Below are 22,639 nucleotides of genomic sequence, written 5' to 3'. Positions count from 1 at the left end.
GAAATATAGTCTGTAAATCTAAAGAACATGTACAAACAATCTTTTTGTAAAATTACATGAATAGGCTTTCTGGCATATCAACTTATTCTATGAGATACTAGATAACATCGTTAACATTTTTGAAGTTGGTTCTTACAAGTGGGAAATCCATAGATTAGTGTTGATAGCAACAAAGTACCACAAAAGTGCTAGCTTTTAGTGTGATCTACAGCTGCCACCCTATGTTATACAATCTTGGTGTTAGTAAGATAACTTTTCCTTGTGTTTTGTGCTATCCAGAGTATGCACAGCCACTTGTGGGAGGAATTGTTGGCACACTTCATCAGAGATCTACCTTTAAGCCAGAAGAAGGAAAGGAAGCAGGCTATGCAGACCTGGATCCTTATAACTCACCGGTGCAGGAAGTTTATCATGCCTACGCTGAACCACTCCCAATTACTGGGCCCGAGTATGCTACCCCAATCGTCATGGACATGTCGGGGCACCCCACCGCCCCAGTCGGTCTGCCCTCCACATCCACTTTCAAAGCTACAGGGAACCAACCTCCCCCTCTGATGGGAACTTACAGTACACTTCTCTCCAGGACTGACAGCTGCTCCTCAGCCCCGGCCCAGTATGACACCCCGAAAGGTGGAAAGCCAGGTCCAACTGCCCCAGACGAATCGGTGTACCAGGTGCCACAGAGCACACAGGAAGTGTCAGGAGCAGGAAGGGATGCAGAATGTGATGTTTTTAATTAAGTCCTTTGAAGGTGATGCTGCTTTTTACAAAGCATCGTTTTAAAGCACATGGCCTTTTTTTAATTATTAGTGGTAGTAATATATAGAATGTATTACATATCTGTCACTGAAGTGGTTGGGGAAAATGTGGTGACCAAGGTACGGGAAACTACTAATCTTGCCATCTTGCTTTAAAGGTGTTAGTTCCTGTGGCACAGTTACTGCTTGCCTGTTAAATTTTGAACATCCTGTTTGTTACTACTGTAAAACACTATTTTTAATACAGAAAAAAGGTCCCTATAATGCACTTCAAAGAAATTAAAAATCACTGAAAGTATTTATTACCAATGCTGCAGGTACATTAATGAAGAGATGGCTTTCTGAGCCTGACTGGCAATAACGCATGGTACTGTTTTTGAAATATCTAATGGCTTGAAATTTTACTGTCTTCGTGAAAGGTGGGTACTATCATGATTTCTTCCTTTTCTATTCCTATATTCCTTTCTGGGTTTTTTAAAATAAATGTTATAAGCACTAATTATGAAGCAAATTTTGATTACAGCATATACACTTATCCATCTTTCCCTAGGAAGATTTATAGCTGGGAAACTCTGACTTGTGATGAGCAGGGTGATTGATTTTTCACTTTTTGACACTTTCAAGAGCTTTAACACTTCAGGGTACTTGACCTGGTCTCTTCTCTGTCTATTTTGCCCCGGGCCCTGGTTGGCTTATCCTCTTCTTGTGTTTATAAAATGTTTGTTTAGAGTTTTTTCCATAGATGATGATTGCTCTATCAGTGTCACGAATTCAGATCCTCTCATATTTTTACGGATACTCCTCTATGTGGAAACAGGAACAACTTTAGGATTGGATAAGCTTCAAAGGAGATTCCCGCCACCCCAATTTTATTTGTAATGGGAGTTTTCCTAGGAGAATTGTGACAAGCTGAGGGCTTCTAAGTGAATGTTGTAAACATGCCTCACTTATATTTATCCCAGTGAAAGGCAAAATCATTTCTTCAGAAGTAATATAAATTATAAATTACCTTAACCAAAAAAAGTAAGCAGAATTTGTCCTTTTTTTTTTTTTGGTTTTATACACACACATAAACACATAAATTTTTCTTGAGTTTCAAGGTATTTTATTACTTTCTAATCAAATAATTTTTAATTTTAGTTTCCCACAGTAAACTATTACACCAGATATAAACCTAACAAGTATTCTTCAGGACTGTGTGATTGTGCCCTTTGTGTGGTAAGAGACAGGAGTAGGGAACAGACATTATAGCATTCTTGCAAATGAATATTCACGCCTTGTTTTCGATACCTCCTGGCAACTTCCTTGTCACTACTTGTTCACGACCTGCCCAGAACTAGTTTAAATTGAGTAAACTTCCTTGTCACTACTTGTTCACGACCTGCCCAGAACTAGTTTAAATTGAGTAAAATAGAAATCATCTGTAATTTTTTATCCTGTAGTGTAAAAACCATTTTTAAACTGGCAAGATCATATGAGAAGCTCACCATATGATAAAAATATATGTACTTTTCCATCAGGTTCTAGTCATTTCTGTTGGCCTTTGCCACCAGACTGTGATGTGGCCAGAATTCATTAAATTTGAGTAAAGATGAACAGTATTCATTTTGCTTGCTTCCACAAATGAATCAGTATTCTAAAACATTGCTTCAAAAAGAGAAGAGTTTATTTCTGCAGCCTTCCTGCCCTCTCCTTGTATGATTTTGCTGGTTTTGTTTGATTCACTTGCATTTCCTTTTCCAGACAGACTTTGAAGTGCAGTTTCATTCATTAAAAAGCCAATATTTTGTTTCAAAATATTTGAAACAAAAAGCACAGATATTAGACTTTTATTAAAACATATATGAATGTGTAAAGCACATGTATTAATGCAGTCATCCCCTTTCAGGTGGGAAGAGAGTAAACCAGTTTTTTTGTTTTTTTTAATTCATCCTTAGTACACAGAGAATATACTTTTCATCAAGTCATATATCTGTTTGAAGCTTTAAGAGAGATGTTTTCAATAACTATTTCTTTTACCCAAAGAATTTTGCTGTTTTTGTGTAATTGTGTGTACCTGATTGTTTTTCCCTGGAGTTGTGTTTTTTGTTTGTTTGTTTTGTTGAGAGGCAAGTGTTTTCTGAAATGATGCTTATTATAAGGCTCAATTCATATTGCCACACTGTGCTCTCCTTGAACTACCAATGAGTTTTATAAAAACTAGTAGTAAACCTTTATTTCTTTCCAGATGAAGAGCTGAGCCTGATTCAAATGGTTTTTCTGGTTTGTACTTTTTTTTAGTTTGTTTTCATATTAGAGGTTTTTTAAATTTATTTTTGTTTTTTACTATGATTATATGTCTGATATATACAGCTTTGGAGACAATCAAGTAACAACTGAAAATGTGAAAGTAACCATTTTGGCAAAATTCCCTTGAATTTTTATTCTTTGCTTGAAACACTCAAAATATAAAGTCACTGGTTTATTGGATTAATTTTTTTTCCCTGTTAATGCAATGATAGAAATATAATCAGATAGTGCCGAAGCAAGTGTGGTCATTACACGTTTTGTACAATTACACTGACTTGGCTGTTACTTGATCTTAGGAACCAGTGTAGTTAAAGATAAGATATTGTGAATTGTGATTTATATTTTATTAGACGCTGTAAATCTAAATAGATCCTGTTGTATGTGCCAGGTCTAGTCCAGTTATTTAAGTTCACGTTTCATTATTGCACTTTGCATTGAACAATGGGTTTGAGTAGAGAATTTATACAAAAGTTAAAATTATGATGTTATGTATACACTTGCCTCTCCCTTCTTCCCCCCTACCTTGAGAGTGGGGAGCAGAGTATGAGCTCATCTACATATGAATGTGGCCACAAAGCTGTGGAAGGTGATAAAGCTTGGATTTCTTTGCCTTGTCACCTGGAGAGCAAAGCACTATAGCAACACCACATCAGATGAGACAATTAGAAGGAACCAGTAGATTATGTGGGGCATTGAAAGCTTCTCATACCCTCTTAAGAGAAATCAATGAAGCTCTACCTTAAAATATAATAATTACTTATTAGCTCTGCCTTTTGGTTCTGAACTTGAAGTCCCTAAACTGCAAAATCTAAATAAGAGTTGGATGGTTATTAAAATACTTTTTAGGTCAACTGTTGCACCAATTCTCATTTATTCTAACTTGTGACTAGTCTTTTTAATTTATTTTGGCACTGGGAAAAGTGGAAATAAAACATGTATTGAATTATATATTGGAAATAAAAATGGCTTGGGCGTCACTGATATTCTCCCAGAATGTACTTTTCTTACCTCGGCATGTACTGTAGTCACTCAGTATTTGTATATGTTGCTAGAATTTAGATTGTATAAATAGTGAAATTTTAATGTGTTCATGTGTTTTTAATAAATTGTATATATGTGTCTTGCTCAAATTATTTGGCTTAAATAAAACAACCTTGAGGTTTGTAACTTTTTCTCATGCTACGCAGAATTCTAGATTCTTCAGTTTTAACATCACTCAGGAATTTTATGGCCAATATTATAGTGTTTCCAGCAACACTTGAAAATGCCGCTATTGCTTTTTTATTCTTTCTGTGGCCAGCACCATCCTTTTGAAGGCCGATTTACTTTACATCAGACTGAACCTCAGCAGCCAAGCTGCAGCCTATGATTGTACGCATGGTGTGAAGGAAAAATCACACTGAACACATGTGGATTCCAGTCTGGTACCTGCCTTTTCCACCTCAAAGTTATTAGAGAATCCAATGAAACTGTGGCACTGTGTAAACAAATGCTGGCGTTAACAGAACACAGTCCATAATGAATGTCTGATCTGGGTTATCAGCTACTAGTATTCTCCCTCTTATACTGCTTTCAGTGTTTTCTTCCTGTTTCTGAGCCTGATCTAATATGTCACTCTTTATACACTCTCTTTAGACAGGCCGGTTGGTTGTCAGCAACACCAGTGTTTCCCAGTGATACTTACTGTTAAAAAAACAGTAAATCTTTCTTTAGCTTAACCTCTTCTGACAACTTTTAACTCCATCCTTCTTATAAATTCTACTTGTCTCTTCCTTCCTTCTTCATCTCTCCTTCCCCCACCTCCAAATTGCCTTTGATTATATGCATTAAAATTTGGGAAGGGAGACTGGCTTAGCACATTCGTGCCACTGGCTTGTGTGCATCAATCAGACACTTCTCTGGTGCACCACAGGTAGACAGGTAAGCTTTGCATTTGAAGATTAGCTTTATTCATGTAAAAATTGAGATTTTTCATGAAAATGCCATTTAAATCCAAAAAACAGCCTGACTCTTCTTAAGGGTTTACTTGCTTTGTTGTCTTTGCCTTTCCTAATTTACTTCAAAGAGAAAGCCTTTAAAATTTAATGAATAAACCAGGCAAAAAAATATTCAAGAATTTTCTCCTTGTTGAGCTTGCCTAGCTCAACTGCTTGGTATAAAGTTAAACTTTTATATTTCTTTAAAATAATGCAAAGCCACTAGACTTTGGTAATTCTTTAGTTATTTATTCATCCAGAATTTTATGTTTGGCCTATTTCCTTTAACTTAACAACAACAAAAACGCCATCTTTATTCTACCAAATTACTCATCATGATCATGGTTTAGCTGATGGCAGGGAGAACAAAGCTTAATTAAACCAGGCCGAACTTAGATTTCCATAGTTAAGTGGTTCTGTTTGCCAGGTCAAGGTGCAATCTCATGCCATTGCCCACCAGCCAGGTTTACAGTAGCCAAATATACTTCTCAAAATGTCATTTTACAGACAAAATCTTGTGGTAAACTAAATCCCCTTATTAGGAAGTCATATCCCTTCAAAAGTCTAAGATGAATTAACTATAAAAAGATGTTTAAAAACACCTTAGAAAACTAGCTTATTTTAAAAACAATGCAATCAAAACTTATTTCCCTAATAACTAAACATTTCTTAGTTTTCATAAGTTAAATATATAGTATTCACAGAAATTAAGCTGGTGGTTATGAATCACCAGGCAGCAACAGACTTCACATACATAATTATTTGACAAGTGCATCCAACATATTTAAAAATAAACTAAAAACTGCAGTATAAAAATAAAACTAATACTGTAAGCATCATTTGAGTCTGTAGGATCAATCTGGAGTCAAGTTGATTACAAAGTTTTTTTCTATAATGTCCTTCAAAAAGAGCTGCTCTGCAGTCACATTGTGGTACGCATTCTAAAGAAGAAAAAAAATTAAATTACCATCTGTCCCACTCTCAAAATATTAATAGCAGCAATAGAATATTCTGTATCTACAAAGTGATAAATAAAAAACAGGAATGTCAAGTAACAAATCACATGTATTTTTAACTTTTGTTACCTTTCTGATTTCTTTTTTCTTGATCATTATTGTGTAAAAACTTTCCCTAAAGCCCACTCTTTCCACTTAAACCCTCACATAGAGGCTCCTTCAGACCATCTCCTGGTATACTGAGTCATAGTATAAATCTAGAGACCAAAATTTTAAGTCAGAATAGGTTGTTCACTTTTATAAAAGCGCCTGGAACTCATTTTTTTAAATCTGCCTGGAAAATAAACTATGATGCATGGTTCAGTTTAAGATGGGTTTTTAAAAAATTATTCTGTTCTACAGATATCCTAATTTTTCTCAGGAAGTTGTTTTAATATTCTTTAGATAACTCTTACAATGCCATAAATGTTACGGGAAAGATTAGGGATGAGGAGAAATGAACTTAATCTAAAGTATGTTCGAGGCACCTAATTCTTCAACTACTGAAATGTTTGTCTTACATTGTGGGGGCAGGGAGTTGGGGGGAACAGTATTTGGGGAAGACTTAAGGGGACTGATTTCATGAGACATAGCCATATACATCAAATAATTCATATTTTAAGATTAAAAGTATACAGATAATATTTTAATCCTATCACTCGTGATGTATCATTACTCTAAGTTAGAAAAGCAGGAAACTCCTTCCCAGTCAATTAAAATAAAAATCCTCAAAATCAAATCTACCACTATTGATCTCAATCTAATACAAAGTTATGTAACTTTTTGACCATGAAGATTCTTTTAGGGGTTAAAGTATTCTAGACCATCTTGTCTACTTACCTAGAAAAGAAATTATTATGACCACAGCAATGCTTTTAGGTGAATTTGTATTATCTCAAACAGTATGCTGTCTATTCTTAAATAGTGCAAATATGATAGAATATCTAAAATAAGACTTGGTCCCACTATGGATCTGATGACATTTGGCAGTAATCATGAGGTTCTCCCAAGGGTGTGAGGCCCACCAATTGGGAATTGCTGCTATCGTAAAATGATCTCAATTTGAGTTCTAGTTTCAGCCCTTAGTAGCTCTGTAACCCCCAGCAAGCCCTCAACCTCTCAAAACCAGTTCTCTCAGTAAAATGAGAGGGTGAGAAGAGAAAATATGAGCTGTCCAATGCTGAAGATCAAAGACTATACCCAAGTATATGTATATTACCTTATTCATCAAAGACATGGTGGCATTCCCATAGTAGTGCAAAGGACTCTTGAGGTCAGAAAAGTTGTATTTAAAACCAGCGAGGTGAACTTCATGACATATGTGAAACGCCAGGGTGATGGCAATAATTCCTGTCGTTGGGTGTTTGGGTTTCTGGGGGGAATGAAATTTTTTTTAAAAAAATCCAAAGTACTTGTTTCCAAAGCATATTTGGTTGGCCTAATTTTATAAAGCAGGGATTTCTGAACATTTAATCAGGAAATAAATATTTAAACTATCATGTTCTAAGGCTAACGCCCTAAACAGTACACGTATATACCCTGACTCCGAAAAGAGTATAAACAGCCAACTCCTTCACTAGTGTACGATATTTTACCCCATTTCTCTTCTCAACAGTTTGGCTTCTACACTTATCTACTTTCTCCCTTCATCAATATTTTCCTTTATTAAGTCACTCTCTTCAGCATACAGATATACCATAAAGAGAAATAAAACAAACTTGCTTGATCCTAAGTCATCTTCCAATTATTGCTCCATTTCTCTGATCCCTGTTCTAGCAAAACCCCATTAAAGATTTGTCTCTGCTTGCTCATGCCCCATGTTCTCTTTAACTCCATTCAAGCAGGCTTTCCTCCTCTTTCTTGTCAGTATCACCAGTGTGACCTCCACATTTCCCAACCAGGGTTTATTACTTGTGCTTAACGTCTGCACAGCATCTGACATGCTGACCTTTCTTGAAATATAGCAGGTCCTCACTTGGCTTCTGGAACACCATGTCCTGAGAGGACTTTAATCTAGTTACAACTATTTCTACTATCTCTAAGGACAATCAGCATTGTCCTTTGCTTTTGGAATTAAAAACATTACCTAAAAAAAAAAAAAAAAAAAAAAGCAAGGGATACATCTGATCATAGTACACAACCCCTATAAGCACATGCACTGCTACATTATTTATAGAGGAGAAAAAGTTGGATACATGTAAATTTAAATATGAGAGTAGTTAAACGGAGGGGGAAAAGAAAATAGAACAATACCTATGGTATAATTGTAATTATGTTGAACAAAGAAAAAGTGTATGTGTATGTGTTCGTGAATGCATAGGAAATAGTCTAGAAGGACATAAAAAGTGGAAAAGATAGGGACATGACATGGGTTATAGAGGGAGGGGAAGGATGATTTCCTTTTTTAAGGTGGAAAACCTTGGGAGATGCCGCAGGTATAGAGGGAAGAGATGTATGATTTCCTTTTTTGTTTGTTTTTAATATTCCTTGATAAGTTATTTTAAGCATGTAATACTAGAACTTCTTAGTCATTTTTATTATGCGAAAGAAAAGGTATATAATGTATATTTATTTCTTTGGATTTTCACTGCTTTACAAAGAGGGAAGAACCTCATTTCAGCTGAGGAGTTAAGTTAAAACAGTTACTCAAGCTTCAAATGAAAAACATCTCTCTGCCACTGTAGGTAGCCTAGAGAGTATTGTCTTCTAGGGAATGTAGGCAAACAGGGCTACTAGAGTCAAAGTCAATGAAATTTCATTTAATTAAATAATCTGGAGTTTCAAGAACAGTTTCAATATTGATGTATCTACCATTTCTTGAGAATATAGTGCTGATGTTTCCTCTGTCCACAGAAATATTTCTGGACTACCTTATTGTCCTTCCTCGCCTTTCCTCTGGCTTTCTTGTGGTATTTTTATCTAAATGCTTTGGACAGTTCCCTTTATCCTGAAAAGCCATGCACTTGTCCACAAGCCTACCCTTCCGCCCACCCAGTGGGACTCTCCTTGCTGCAGAAACATGGAAGATCAAGTTATGAAAGAGGAACCATTTAGATATGCACAAAGAAATCCCAGGAAGGCTCTGTAAAGGCAGGAAAAACCCTTCCACTTAAGATTCTTTTCCTTGCAACCTGAAAAATGTAAAGGTAATACTCACAAATAACTAATTTTACTAACTCAGATGTGGCCCTCAGAAACCACCTCATGAACTGTGGTTCTCACATAGTTTCCAAGAGCTCCCATGACCTTCTATCCTACCTCAGCCAGATCTTTAGTTTGAAACCTTACAAAGATAAAATACATACCTGATTTTTGGGAAACACTTTTGGAAAATGAAGCAGTTCATAAGCTGCCATTCTAACAATGAAAGGATCTAATATTCTGATTTGATAAGGTTTATAGATGAGGGTTAAGGCTGGTTTCTTCCAAAAACCATTAGTGTTCTGAAATAAAGTAAGAGCATAGAACATTATGGTTGTCTTTGTTTTTACGGTAAAAAAAAAAAAATAAGGTAATCTGAAGACAGATCAATTTTGCCAACTTACTATTTTGTCACCCATCAACAATTCCGACAGCCACCTTAAATCGTGTGGCTTAAAAACAGTAAGAATTGCCGTTGTATTAGGATCATTGTGAATGGGATCTGAAAAAACAGATTCTGGATAAAAAAGTCGGAAGGTTGTCCTTCTTCCAACTTCTTCTTCATGTCCTAAAACAGGACCATTATTCATTCTGTGGGTAATAAAACACACAAGGTTTCCATTACAATTCTCAGAGGTTTCAGAGTTGGACAAACATCAGCCATTTATCCTGTGCTCTGAAGGCACAAGACAATTGATCAATCTTTTACATCCAATGGCCAAAGAGATAATTCCCATTCAGGAAATAGCTACTTGATCAAAGGCAGAAGCGTTCATTTGTATTTGAAAATTAATTGTGGAGCCAATGATAATTCAGTTTCACTGCTAGGAAAACTGAAGAAATGTGGACACAGAACCAGAAAATACCATACTTAATAGAGACCTTAGAAGACAACCCCACCAAATCCCTTGAGTTTACAGATAAGGGCTCTGAGATCCAGAGAGCTAGAGTTACTTGCCCAAGGTCACACAGTCATGTAGCACATGGATGTGTGTCTAAGCGACTGACAGGCAAGAAGAATCACATTTAAGTTGGTTTGAAGACCATCAAAATTGTGCTCTGAAATAAAGCAACAATATAAAATTGCTGCATTACACTTAAGCACAACCGAATGAATGTCTACTGCTAGAGCGAACTAAAGAACCACAAAAGATCTGTGGTATTTGTGTGTGCTCAAAGCCAAGGTTAGACATGCACGATTTATGCGCACACTATGAAGGCATGCAATAAAAAAGGAATGCTTTGTTTCCAAAACAGTGTCCCCTAGGAGGATAAATACTGTTTTACCCTTTGCCACTGACTCTCTGTAATATAAGACAGTCTTAATAACTCTTGAAATGACTTTCAAAATGTTGTACCCATGGTGTTTTCCCACAAGGTCTTCCTGTGGTTCTAAATGATCAACTTTAGACAATTATGTATAGAGAAACCTGTGATTGCTTCAAAATTGTTTTGTAGGTAAATTATCATGGCTTTCTTAAAATGGATAAAAAAAAAAACAAAAACAGAAAATAAGGTGAACCTCTCTATGTAGAACCAACCCTAGGCAGCTTGCAACCCAGCAAAATGCCCAACACTGCCAGGTCATCCAGTGTAATGCCCAGTGTGCTGGCTTTCACATTCTTCAAAAGACTATTCATAGCTACTCCTAATATGCATGCACACTCTTACCCGAGATGATGACCTTACCGCAACCTTCCCTGTGAAAACAGAGACAGAAATGTCCTCGTTTTCCCACTCCAACATCTAAGGGACTCCTGGTTGCTGTAACCACAAGCCCAGCCATCCTTTCCATTACAAAAGATTAACCATACTGTACTCTGGACCCCGTGACCCCCTGACCCCTACCCATCTCTTTTACCACACCAATCTCTTTTTCTATTCATTTCCATCAATTTACCAATATGTTCTAGCATCTCCTACCTGTGCAAAAGAAAGCAAAACAAAAAATTCTCTCTTGATTGCATAACCATTTCCACCTACTATCTCATTTCTCAACTCCCTTTCAGAGCAAATCTGTCAAAGCAGTTGTCTGTACTGGTTTCTCCACTTCCTCATCTATCCTCCTCTCTTCAACCCATTCCAGATCGGGCTTCTTGCCACATCATGCCGCTAAACCTGCTTTTATCAAGAGTATCAGTGAGCTTCAGGTTGCCAATGGGCACCTCTCAGTCCTTATCTTGCAGGACCTCTTGCCAGCATTGGGACACAGTTGATCCCTCCCTCTGTCCTGAACCACTCTGTATTCTTGGCTTCTCTGATCATTTTCTCTTGAGTTTCTTTCTACCTCATTGGTGGATCTGCTTCATCTCTTTACACACTCCTTTTTCTTTGCTCAACCTCTAAGTATGAGGGGCTCCAAGGCTCAATCCTCAGTTCTCTTTTCTCTCTTAGGCTCTCCCTGGCAAATCTCACCCAGTCTACAGTTTAAATACAGCTTATGGTCCACTCACCATCAAGATTTTAACCTGTTTGTCCAACTGCCTACTAAACTTATCCACCACAAATCTAATAAGCACCTCAAATCTAACATGTTCATACAGAAATCTTGTTTTTCCTCTAAACCTGCTCCTACCCCAGGCTTCCTCAACTCAATAAATGATACCACTCTCCAGCCAATCTCATGCTGAAAAGAGAGAAGGAGGTATCTTTGGTTCCTTTATTCCCATTCCTCCTCACATCTGACACAATGACAAATCCTCATAGCTCTACATCTAAGACATATCTCCAATCTGTCCACTTATCTCTTTCTCTCCCATGAAATCCTGTTTCATGCCACAATCATCTCCTACCTGATCACAGAAACCTAACTGGCTGCATCCTTTCCACCCTGGTCCCTCACATTCTATCCATACATTGTTCTCTTGCTTAAAAGCCTTCAAAAGCTTCCTATTGTACTTAAAATCTAAGCTTCTAATCCTAGCTTATGAAGTCCTACACAGCCTGCTCTTTGCTCACCTTTTCAGCTTCCAGTTGCACCACTCTCCCCAGCCTGCCACCCTCCAGCCTCTCCATGTTTTTTTGTTTGTTTATTTTTATGCTGCTCAAACTCAGGATCGTATCCTCCTAAGAACCTGCAGTAAATGTTCTCTCTGCTTGGACGGCTCCCCCGATCTTCACATGGCTGCTACTGTATGGTCGCCTAGGTTTAGCTTTGATGTCTCATCAAAGTGGCTGATCGTTTTCTCAGTGGTTAATTCTCTCTCCAAGGAGCCTCTCAATTGGTTTCTATCATATCTCTTTTTGTCTCTATGGAATTTAAAAAATATAATTAGTTTTCCTCTCTTCATTAGAATGTAAGCTTCACAGGGAGCAAGAACATTGTTCTTACCCACTGCTATCTCCCCTGTGGCTATAAGTGTGCCTGGCATATTAAGGAGACTTAATAAATATTTTCTAAATGAGTGAAATCTAGGCCTAACTTTAGCCAACAGCTGAGAGAGAAAGTTGTGTAATCAAGTACACGAACACACTGAAGCAACTCTCATTAAAACAGAGTTGTAGTAAAGTAGGAAACCATATTCTTCTGAAACGATTCTAGATTAGCAAATAGGAAACATATTTACCTTATTATTATATCATAGGAGTCGATTTTTTCTCCTAATGTCTTATTCTTCAAAATTCCTCCATTACCAACCACCACACACTTCTTACATGGCAGGCTGTGGGACAGATAGAAAAGTGAGACATCAAGCCACCTTTTACAAACTGGGTGATTTCAAGAACCCATTCATACTTTCAAGGAGCCCAATGCCAAATTTTACTTGTTAAACAAATAGAAAAAGGACCAGTTGTGCTTTATGGGTCTAGAGATGTATTAAGAGATATAAGATTCAATAAATAACATTCTATAGGAAGAGTGTATCATAACTGTCAGAAACTATTAACTCTCACCAGCCTATACACATTCTCTCATTTGATTCTCATAACCATCCTTTGAAATAAGTCTGATATGCCCATCACACAAATGAGGAAAGGGCTTCAGAAAACTGTTACATAACATTTCAAAGTCATACTCCAAAGAGGTAGAAGTAGCATCTGGATCCAGACCTTCAGACTAGAAAACACCTGTCCACATAGGTTTCTGCATGTGTGTTTTGTATTCCATGTATATATACCTTTTCCCATCACAACCCATTTGTCTGAAATTCTACCTCTGGCATTCTGCTACCTAAGTGTGGAGATGAACAGTTCAGAATCTGACAGGGGGAGCTTTCTGTACCCTGCTCATACTCATTTCAATTTCCCAAACATGGACTGGTCCTTGGAGCTTAACCAATACAAACTAAAAGTTCACTGTGTGTTCCTGGAAAAGAGCCTTAAGGTAGAACACAGAGGGGAACTTCCTGTAGCCAGCTGGGGTCAGCCTAGAACCCAGGATCGTTCACCCCAGCCCACCTGTCTCCAGCTCTTACCACCACCTGGTCAGGCCTGGAGAAATGACAAAATGGACCAGGTCCTTCCCCTCTAGGGAACAAAACTGCAGAATGGAAGGCTGTTAAGGCTGTCCTTCCAGGGCCCTCATGACATGGAAAGTCTAAAGAAAAAAACCGTTTGTCTAAAGACCGTGAAATCAGCAGACCCACTGAACCCAACACCTTAAGGCTTTCAGGAAATTAATGAGTAGCAAACTGTTCAAATGCTGTAGAATATTTAAACATAGAGAATGCAAGAATACAGGAACTATTTTAAAAATGCCACGCTTTGGCCTTGTTAGGTTAAGAAGAGACAATGTACACATTCCTATACCCATAAGTTTATGTTTTCTGAGTAGAATTTGTTGTGTTCATCTAATTATTTTATAAGTTTTAACATTTTAAAAACACTTTTTAACATATTTTAACTGGGGGCTCTTAGGTCTCAAAATATTAAAGAGTCATGCACCTAAATCAGTGTCTACATCATCAGATAAGAACAATAAGCAGTTTCACAGGCTGGTGGGGTTTGGGGGCGAGGGGGTGGGACTGTCCAACAGTCGTTCCTTGAGGATGTCCCTGAAACCTCACACTGTGGACATGTCACAATGTGTTCTAGAGGTGTCCATTTAAATCTATTTGTTCTAAACTTAAGAAAGTAATATTACTTCTAGATGCTTTTATAAGCAAGTTTGACTTCAATCCCAATTCCAGGAAGCCAATTTTATCAGAGGCTCCTTGCTCTGGGGCCAAGTAGCATGGCTGAAGTGGGAGCCCCTGTGAATATTCAAACCTTTCCTCTCAGGGTATTACTGCCATTAGCCTCACCAGATCCATCCCAGGAATGCTCTACAGCACTCACAGCTTGCTTGGCCTTTCCATAACCTCCAGGTCAGCTTAATTCAGATCAGAGGGTAAAGCTCCTGAAGCTGGCTCCATCTCCCCCTTGGGAATGCTCGGCAAGGCTGGGCGCTGGAGGGCATGGCTAAGAGCAGACAGGGTTGAAATAACAGCTGTTCCCATCAGGTGACCTGCAGGGGAGTGGAGCAGGAATATCTACATATGGTGCCTTGTCTAACCCTCCCCCTCCTATGAAAGCGGGAGGCCACTCCTTTGTCAAGGGAAAGAAAGGGCTGCCTTGCCCCGAACCCAGGTGCTCCAGGGGCTCCAGCATCCATCCTTGCCTAGAGTCCCCAGTCTGCCACCAGGTTGCCTGCCTGACTCCAGCTGCACCAAACATGCAGGGGGCAAGGGCCAGAAGCACAGGCCACCAGCATATGCCTCTTACCCCAGATTCCTACCCTCAACAAAAGACTTCCGATCCACAAGCCAAACTTCTGAAGTTGACCCTAGAAAGAGTAACTCAGCTCAGTCCTAGACACAGCCAGTTCTAGGATGCTGTTCAACAGTAACTGTCAAGTTAGATCTTAGTGTTCACAGAAGTGTGTCTCTATCATACTCGATTAGAGATACTCATCAAGCCCTAGACCATGGGTAGCTCAAAGAGCACCATGGTAAGAGCAGCTACCATCGGTCATACTCCAGAGGCCACATCACCATCCTCACTCAGGCTCCCCCCACCAACCCAACTGACCCTTCCAGCCAAGAGCAAAGGGGGAGTTGCAGGCAGATCTCTTTTGCAGGATCCTTAAGAATTAGCTACCAGGAGAGGGTCATTCCTAGTGCTCAGTCTCTACTATTTATGGTCCCAGCAGGTTCAAGGGCTTGGAAAAAAATATGGAAAGAAATCATATAGACATCGCCTCACTCAAGAGAAGTCCCATTCCAAAAACTCTTTACAGTTCAATGTCACCACATTTTTAGGAATTTCACTTTCCATTTCTTCTCTGTCAGCTTTATAGAGAACAGACAGAACGGGGAAGAGCCTTTACTGTAGGAAGAGCTTGCCAAAGCCTTTGAAAAGAAATCTTGTAAATGAAATTCCGCTTTTCCTCCTGGTAAAGGATATTGCAAAGATGCACACATTTTTCTGAGAGTGACACATAGTGCTAGACATTTTTTTGAGGGTGTCCTAGGACTACTCTGGCAATAACATCTTATCTACAGCTCGTATTCACAGGTCCACCAGGGCTCTGGGAAATGTGGAATGGCACACACAAGCCATCTGAACCATGCTCCTCACAGCTCACTGCTTCTCTCTCCCCAGAGGCAGCCCGTACCATGAAAGGACTGATTCATTCTCTCCTTGGCTTCATCCTCTTGGCCTAAGCTCCCAGCTTCCCCTGCCTCCTTAGATGTGAAATAATGACTTTCAGTGTCCTTTGGGTGACTATATAACTTCACTATATTTAATTAACAGAACGTTCATGCACAAATAGCTGCAGTAAATTGTGAGCCCCTAAAAGAAAGAATAGTATCATTTATATCTCTGCATTTTCCCATCTCAAACACTTCCTTATTCATAGGCTGTGCATTTTAGAAATCAGTTTGGCTGTTACATGAAATGTGTGGGGTCATTTTCCTACTTTCTGTCTGGAGAAGAGGTATCTATTACTCCTCCCCCAACCTTAGAAACAAGTAGGGAAATACACATGCCCTAAACTGCTCATCAGAAAACAAAATTAATTCCAGAAGGCCTGAACCTCTTAATGGAAGATCTGGAAAGCTGCTAAAACAGTAGTGGTAAAAGATTATACTTCCCCCAGGCGATAGGCAGGCTTCTCATAAAGTCGGGCAAAACCGACTAGTTATTACCATATACAGAGGGGAAATGTCAACATAACCAAAATTGAGAAAATAAACTTGAGCTGCCCATTTCAAATGATCTGTGGGTGTGTCTCCTTTTCAGGATGCTTTCTTTTTGAGACAGAGCCTCACTCTGTTGCCTGGGCTAGAGTGCCATGGCATCAACCTAGCTCACAGCAACCTCAAGCTCCTGGGCTCAAGCAATCGGTCTGCCTCAGCCTCCTGAGTAGCTGAGATTACAGGCATGCACCACCATGCCGGGCTAATTTTTTCTATATATTTTAGTTGGCCAATTAATTTTCTTTCTATTTTTAGTAGAGACAGGGTCTTGCTCTTTCTCAGGCTGGTTTCGAACTCCTGACCTTGAGGGATCCACCAGCCTTGGCCTCCCAGAGTGCTAGGATTACAGGCGTGAGCCACTGCGCCCGGCCTTCGGGATGCTTTTTGACCATCCATTTGTTCTCTTCCACAGCATCATATACATGAAAACATCACTCCACCTTCGGTCTAACAATCTATGATTGTATTCCCCACAACCATTATCCCATGTGCCTTGCTAACACAGCCTGCTTTCGTCTATAAATGAGCTCATTTCCTCTGCCAATGTTTGGTCTAGAGATAGCCAAGTGACCCACTTCTGGGCAGTAAGATACTGTGTTTCCCCAAAAATAAGACCTACCCAGAAAATAAGTCCTAGCAGGATTTCTCAGCATTTGTGCAATATAAGCCCTACCCTGAAAATAAGACCTAGTGATGGGTGTGGCTACGCAGCGTATCTACACAACCCATGCATTTCATCACACAGCAGTAAAGAAGACGAGCAGCCCTTCTCGTCTGCCCCATCGTGACTGCCACGATCCCACAGGTAATTGGGAAGGTGCGGGCAGCCCCACCAACATGGTCAGCTCTCCCTGTCAGGTCCCGGCCATCCTGCGCATGCTGCAAGCTGACGCTTTGAGGGGAAAGTCTCCTCAGTGAAGTGAGGAGCAGGACGCTCCGCTTCAGGTATTGTGTGTCCCCAGGGGGGAGAAGAAAAGCTGTGGCTGCCATTTTACTATGATGATGTTCCAGAAGAAGACGACTTAACTATATCTGAATAAATGTAGATTGTTGTACCGTACTTAAAAAAAATAACACATCCCCTGAAAATAAGCCCTAGGATGTCTTCTTAAGGAAAATTAATTATAAGACACTGTCTTACTTTCGGGGAAACAAGGTATTGGGCAAGTCTGTTAGATACTTTTGGAAAAGATTTTGCCTCTGGCAAAACAACGGTGTGAGCAGAATACTTTCTTTTTACCTACCTTGTCCTTTCTGCTGAGACATTGACACATGGTGACAAAAAGTTAGAGCAGCTGCAACTCAGAGGAAAAGAGAGCCACAGAAAAACTAGTCTGCAGCCCTGACATCACTGAGCCACAACCAGAACCCCTCCAAATAGACGTGCAGGTTGCACACAGTCCAATGTCAAGGGGCATCATTCAGGTAACTATGCGTTCAACTTGGCTCCCCCTGTAGTTGTGCAACCCACAGTCTATGCAGCCACAAGCAGCTAACCCTACAAACAGGAACCACAAATCTACAGATCTGAAATCACATATCTATGCAATATGAGAGATAATAAAGGTTCACTTACTTTATATCACTTAATCAGGAGACTACTACTTGCAGCGAGAAGATCCTAAAACACTGCGCACGGGACTGTGGGTAGAGAGACCTGACTATGTTCTGGCTCCACACATGGAACCCCTGGTCCCTTGCTCTAGTAACCTGGCCTGTCTGATCTCCGTCTGTCCTTTTGTGAAGTAAGGGAATCTCTGAGTTCGCGAATGTTGTTATACTCTGTTAGATATGACCGTTTCCTCTGGCATACGTACCAACATTTCTATACCTTTATCCAACATCTGACCATTCTAGCAGTTGCTAGAAAACAGGTAGTAATGGCTGCTCTTATGTCTTTACCACATATGATTCACTCTGTTGATGTGGAATCACAACTTCCCCTCACCTTCAAGTTTTCCACCTGGCTGAAAATGCTGCAATGGCTGGGCATGGTCGCTCATGCCTATAATCCCAGCACTTTGGGAAGCCAAGGTGGGAGGATCACTTGAAGCCAGGAGTTTGAGACCAGTCTGGGCAACAGAGTAAGACCCCATCTCTACTAAAATTTTTTTTTTTAAATTAGCCGGACATGGTGGCATGTGCAGGAATTCAAGGCTGCAGTGAACCATGATCACACCACTGCACTCCAGCCTGGGCAACAGAGGAGAAGACCTTACCTCAAAAAACAAACAAACAAACAAACTGCAGTGTAAAGCAACCACGCAAAACAGCAGGATGTCAGTTATCTAGAATACAGATGCAAATGTTGATATTCCTTATAGAGTCAGGACACTCTTTTTTTTTTTTTTTTTTAAGTTTTCTAAGGACATGCTCCCACCCTGGCTGGTAGCCAATCTAACCCAACTCTGCTGATGCTGACATAATGGATTCTGCTTGAGAGAGCAACCATGTAGCTTTTACAAATCCCCATCCACTTAGCAAGCAACTGACTTGACACAGGTGCCTTTGTTAGTTAAGATATTCTATTTATGTGTGGTTACTATAGAACCACCTATGATGCAGGACTAAAGCACTCTTCATAGCACCTGGCGCGCTTTCAGAATGCAATGTTGGTGGGTTGGGGATGGGGAACTCATTTGTACGCTTAAAGTGCAAGCTAAGGTTTTGTTATTTAGGGTTTCTGCTGCTTCTGGCTGTGGGAGAATACACTCCCATTGAGGAGAAAGCATGATCCTCAGGACCAGAGGGTAGGCTGATGCTGAGGAGCTACGTTGACAGCCAGAAAGGATCAGGGCCTTGGAATATGGGCACATTTTAAGTGTTCCTTTCCTAGGATGTAATTCTCTTAAAATATCCTCAATCTTGAGTGAAGTGAAGTTTGTTAGAAACAGTCCCCTAGTGTTGGCTGCGCTTTGGAGAACAAAGAAGGAACCTGGGTCTATAGCAACCGCATATAGAAAAGTTGCACTGAGCTTGGCTGTTACAGAGCAGAGTTACATAACTGACTTTTGAACCCTAAAAGTGACCAGACAGAGAAACAGATGGGGACCAGGGAAGAGATGGAGAATACTGATAAAAACGGCTAGTTGTCCCTCAATAATGGTATTTCCTTTGCCCCTTAAAATTGCACTCATTGTTTCAAAGTTGCACGCACAGTCCCCTGGAATACAGGCTGCATTTTCCACCCCACCTTCCACTAGCTGTGGCCTTGTGACTGAGTCCTGTCCGATGGGGTGTACTCAGTGGCTGCTAGTAAATGTCTAACAACCAGCCCCAGGGGAGAAGAGGGACCATGTGAATGAGGGAAGCCCTGATTTTATATGTCTGTCAATTCCCGTGGTATAAATACTTTTGCACGGCTAATTTCCAGCTTCCACCTTAACGGCACTGAATATGGAGCTGAATATGAAGAAATGCAGCTCTCATGAGTTCGTACCAACTAGTTCCAGCACATCACTGGATGTAATGAAGTGTTATGTGAGTTCTGGGAGATGTCCTTAAAAGAGGGGGCATGTCCTAAAGGGTTGGGGTGTGCCAACCTTTGCCCGTTCCTCCTCACTGCTGGCAGGAATGTAGATGTGATTGGTGGCTCCAGCCACCATACTGGGCCATGAGGAGGGAGTCATGTTTTGAGGAATGGCAGAGACAAGACAGAAAAGAAGCCTGGGCACTTGAGGATCACTAAACTGCCAGGAAAGCACTAAATGTCTACCTGTAGGCTTCATGCACGTGCAAACTGTGAGGAAAAGGAACACTTCTGTCTTTAATCAGATATTTTGAGTTTTCCCCTTCACAGTGTAATCTATCCTGACTGAGGGCATCATGCATGCTGTACAAGATATCTGAACAAAACTAGGGTTTATATCTGGTAGAATCTTAAAGGATTCAGATTTGAAACAACAATAATAAAATGTCTGAACCCTTCTGGAAAGTTCAAAGAGAATAGACCGAAAATAAAAGGTAAGAAAAAGATCTGTGCTTAGCTGCTGCACTCCAAAATATGCCAAGCATCTTCCAAAAGAATAAGCAAAGAGCAAGGCCAGCAACTATTAATACATAAATATCAGTGAAGAACACAGAAACAGGGGGAAAGGAACTTGAAAGGGGCTGATCTCACCCCTCTCCACCTCAGCCCCTCCTTTCTGCCCAACAGACACATGACAATGGCCAGCCGTCCCAACAGGTCTCCCTCCTGGGGCATGTGGAGCCAGCTCCAACTCCGCAGGCCAGGGGCTCAGGGAGGACTCTCCCACCCAGGGCAGACATCTATCTATCTTTCTTTCTTTTTTCTTTTCTTCTCTTCTCCTTTCATTTCCTTCTTTCCTCCTTCCTCCTTTCTTCTTTCCTTCCTTCCTTTCTTGACAGGATCTCACTCTGTTACCCAGGTTGGAATGCAATGGTGTCATCATAGCTCACAGCAACCTCAAACTCCTGGGCTCAAGTGATCCTCCTGCCTCAGCCTCTGGAGTAGCCGGGACTACAAATGTATGCCACCACACCTGGCTAATTTTCCTACTTTTTGTAGAGACAAGGTCTCGTTATGTTGCCCAGGCTAGTCTCAAACTCCTGGGCTCAAGCGATCCTCCCACTTCGAACTCCCAAAGTGGTGGGATTATAGGTGAGTCATCATGCCTGGCCTTGGGCTTTTTTCCTTGTGTTGTATAACAGGCACCAAACAAATATAGAATAATTTGTTTGAAACATAGGTAAAATTTAATATTACATGTGAACCACTTCATAAAATTATATGCTATGCAAACAGAAGACAATAGTATCATAAAAATATTCTTATCTATCTTCAAAATACTCTTCTGAAGTCTCCAGGGAACATGTTTACACAAGTCAAATAAGCAATTTAGCAATGTTGACAGGACGTCTGTGATGCTACAAAACAGGCACCATTGTGCTCACTGTGGGGCTCCTACAGGGATACCTGCCATTCAGTCTGTATCTACAGACTTTCTGACAATACATTTCCTCTCCGCCACACTCCGATTCTTGGCAACTTCAGACTAATGAGCTCTTGTGTAATCAGCATGATTTTCAATCCCGCCTCACCTCTCTCCCAATACAGGTAATGCTAAGAAACGGAGGTAAGCTGATGGTGGAGAGTAGACGTGTGCTTGGTGACAAAAGGGGCAAAGGGCAGGGGACAGCAAGACTAAGGTAGCAAGAAGAGGGAAAATGGCCCTGTGGGAGAAGGGGTTATGAAAGCGACTACATAAAGCACAGAAATGGGGTGGGAACCTGCAGCCTTAAGGCCACATGTTTCCTTCTACGTCCTTAGGTGCGGCCTTTGGACTGAATCCAAATCTTACAGAACAAATCCTTTTATTAAAAGAGGTACAGCTTTTCTTGCCTCCTTCGGTGCTTAAAAAAGAATAATCTTGAATTCACCTTCTTGTAAATATTTGCAGACACTTGCTGCAAATATTTAAGGAATAGCAATTATCACTCTTTACTCAGACATCCAAGCATTAGAGTTAGAACTATCTAGGTTCACATTCTAGCTCTGGCATTTACCAGCCGTAACAAACTATATGTTTCCCCAACTTCAGTCTCTCCATTTACAAAATTAGAGAGCATCGACGCTCGCACATATGCGAGAAGTCTGTACAAAACAATATTGTACAAATGAGAGCCATATGAAACTTTAGGTTGGAAAAAAATACAGTTGCTGTTGATATGCAATCAAAATTAAAATTGATTAGGTTGATGTCATAGTCTTAAATCATACAAAACTATAATGAATCAACACACAAATCTACACTTACACAAATCTACACTTCAATAATCTAGGTCTCCAATAAAGAAAAATGAGATCAACCCAGACAAAATGTAACACTGCTTCTACAGCTCCATTCTGTAAATTCTGTTTCCACTTTCACACCTCAATTCAGTATCCCCAACTTCTGCACCCCTCCAACAGCAAGAGGAAATTCTGCCATTTTCTTTTTTTAATGGAGGCCTGACATCTGTAGACAACCAATATTATCACACTGGCTCACTGGCCAAAGTCTAAAATGTAGCTTAAAATTTTGTGAAGTAAGCCTACCTCTATAAAATAAGCCTACCTGCCAAGAAGTCTATCTTTGGCAATTCAGTTTCTCTGGGATTAACTTGACAGCAAAATTTTCTAAAAATGAAGTCACCTTTATAGTCAGAAAATATCTTTCTTGGAAAATTGTTTGCTTCCTTCAAATATAATTCTGATTTTAAAAAAGAAAAGAGCTGCTTCCAAAATCTAATATTCAACCTCCTTAAAAGTGAAACAGAAGGAAGCTTCATGAGTAGTT

At 39.9% G+C, this 22,639-nt stretch overlaps 2 protein-coding genes across 8 annotated transcripts in view; one reads left to right on the top strand and one right to left on the bottom strand.

The window, feature by feature from the left end:
• DCBLD2 (discoidin, CUB and LCCL domain containing 2) overlaps nt 1-2,929 on the top strand; it is a 79,314-nt gene extending 76,385 nt beyond the window's left edge. The window contains exon 16 of the mRNA XM_012743082.3: nt 280-2,929. Within this exon, the coding sequence (XP_012598536.2) occupies nt 280-740 (461 nt within the window). The 3' untranslated portion in view covers nt 741-2,929. The remainder of the gene's footprint in view (nt 1-279) is intronic.
• A 2,044-nt stretch (nt 2,930-4,973) lies between these two features.
• Nucleotides 4,974-22,639, bottom strand: part of ST3GAL6 (ST3 beta-galactoside alpha-2,3-sialyltransferase 6) — a 61,488-nt gene continuing 43,822 nt past the window's right edge. For all 7 annotated transcript variants that reach the window (XM_012743088.3, XM_012743084.3, XM_012743090.3 and 4 more), the window contains 5 exons: nt 12,726-12,821; nt 9,564-9,750; nt 9,324-9,461; nt 7,238-7,390; nt 4,974-5,964 (listed from right to left, as the gene is read on the bottom strand). In XM_012743088.3, coding sequence (XP_012598542.1) covers nt 5,878-5,964; nt 7,238-7,390; nt 9,324-9,461; nt 9,564-9,750; nt 12,726-12,821 — 661 coding nt within the window. In that variant the 3' untranslated portion in view covers nt 4,974-5,877. The remainder of the gene's footprint in view (nt 5,965-7,237; nt 7,391-9,323; nt 9,462-9,563; nt 9,751-12,725; nt 12,822-22,639) is intronic.

Source organism: Microcebus murinus, chromosome 1 (genome assembly GCF_040939455.1).
Source record: "Microcebus murinus isolate Inina chromosome 1, M.murinus_Inina_mat1.0, whole genome shotgun sequence".
Taxonomy (NCBI): domain Eukaryota; kingdom Metazoa; phylum Chordata; class Mammalia; order Primates; family Cheirogaleidae; genus Microcebus; species Microcebus murinus.
The sequence above is the reverse complement of the archived record's forward strand: the minus strand, read 5'-3'. Positions and strand labels throughout refer to the sequence as shown.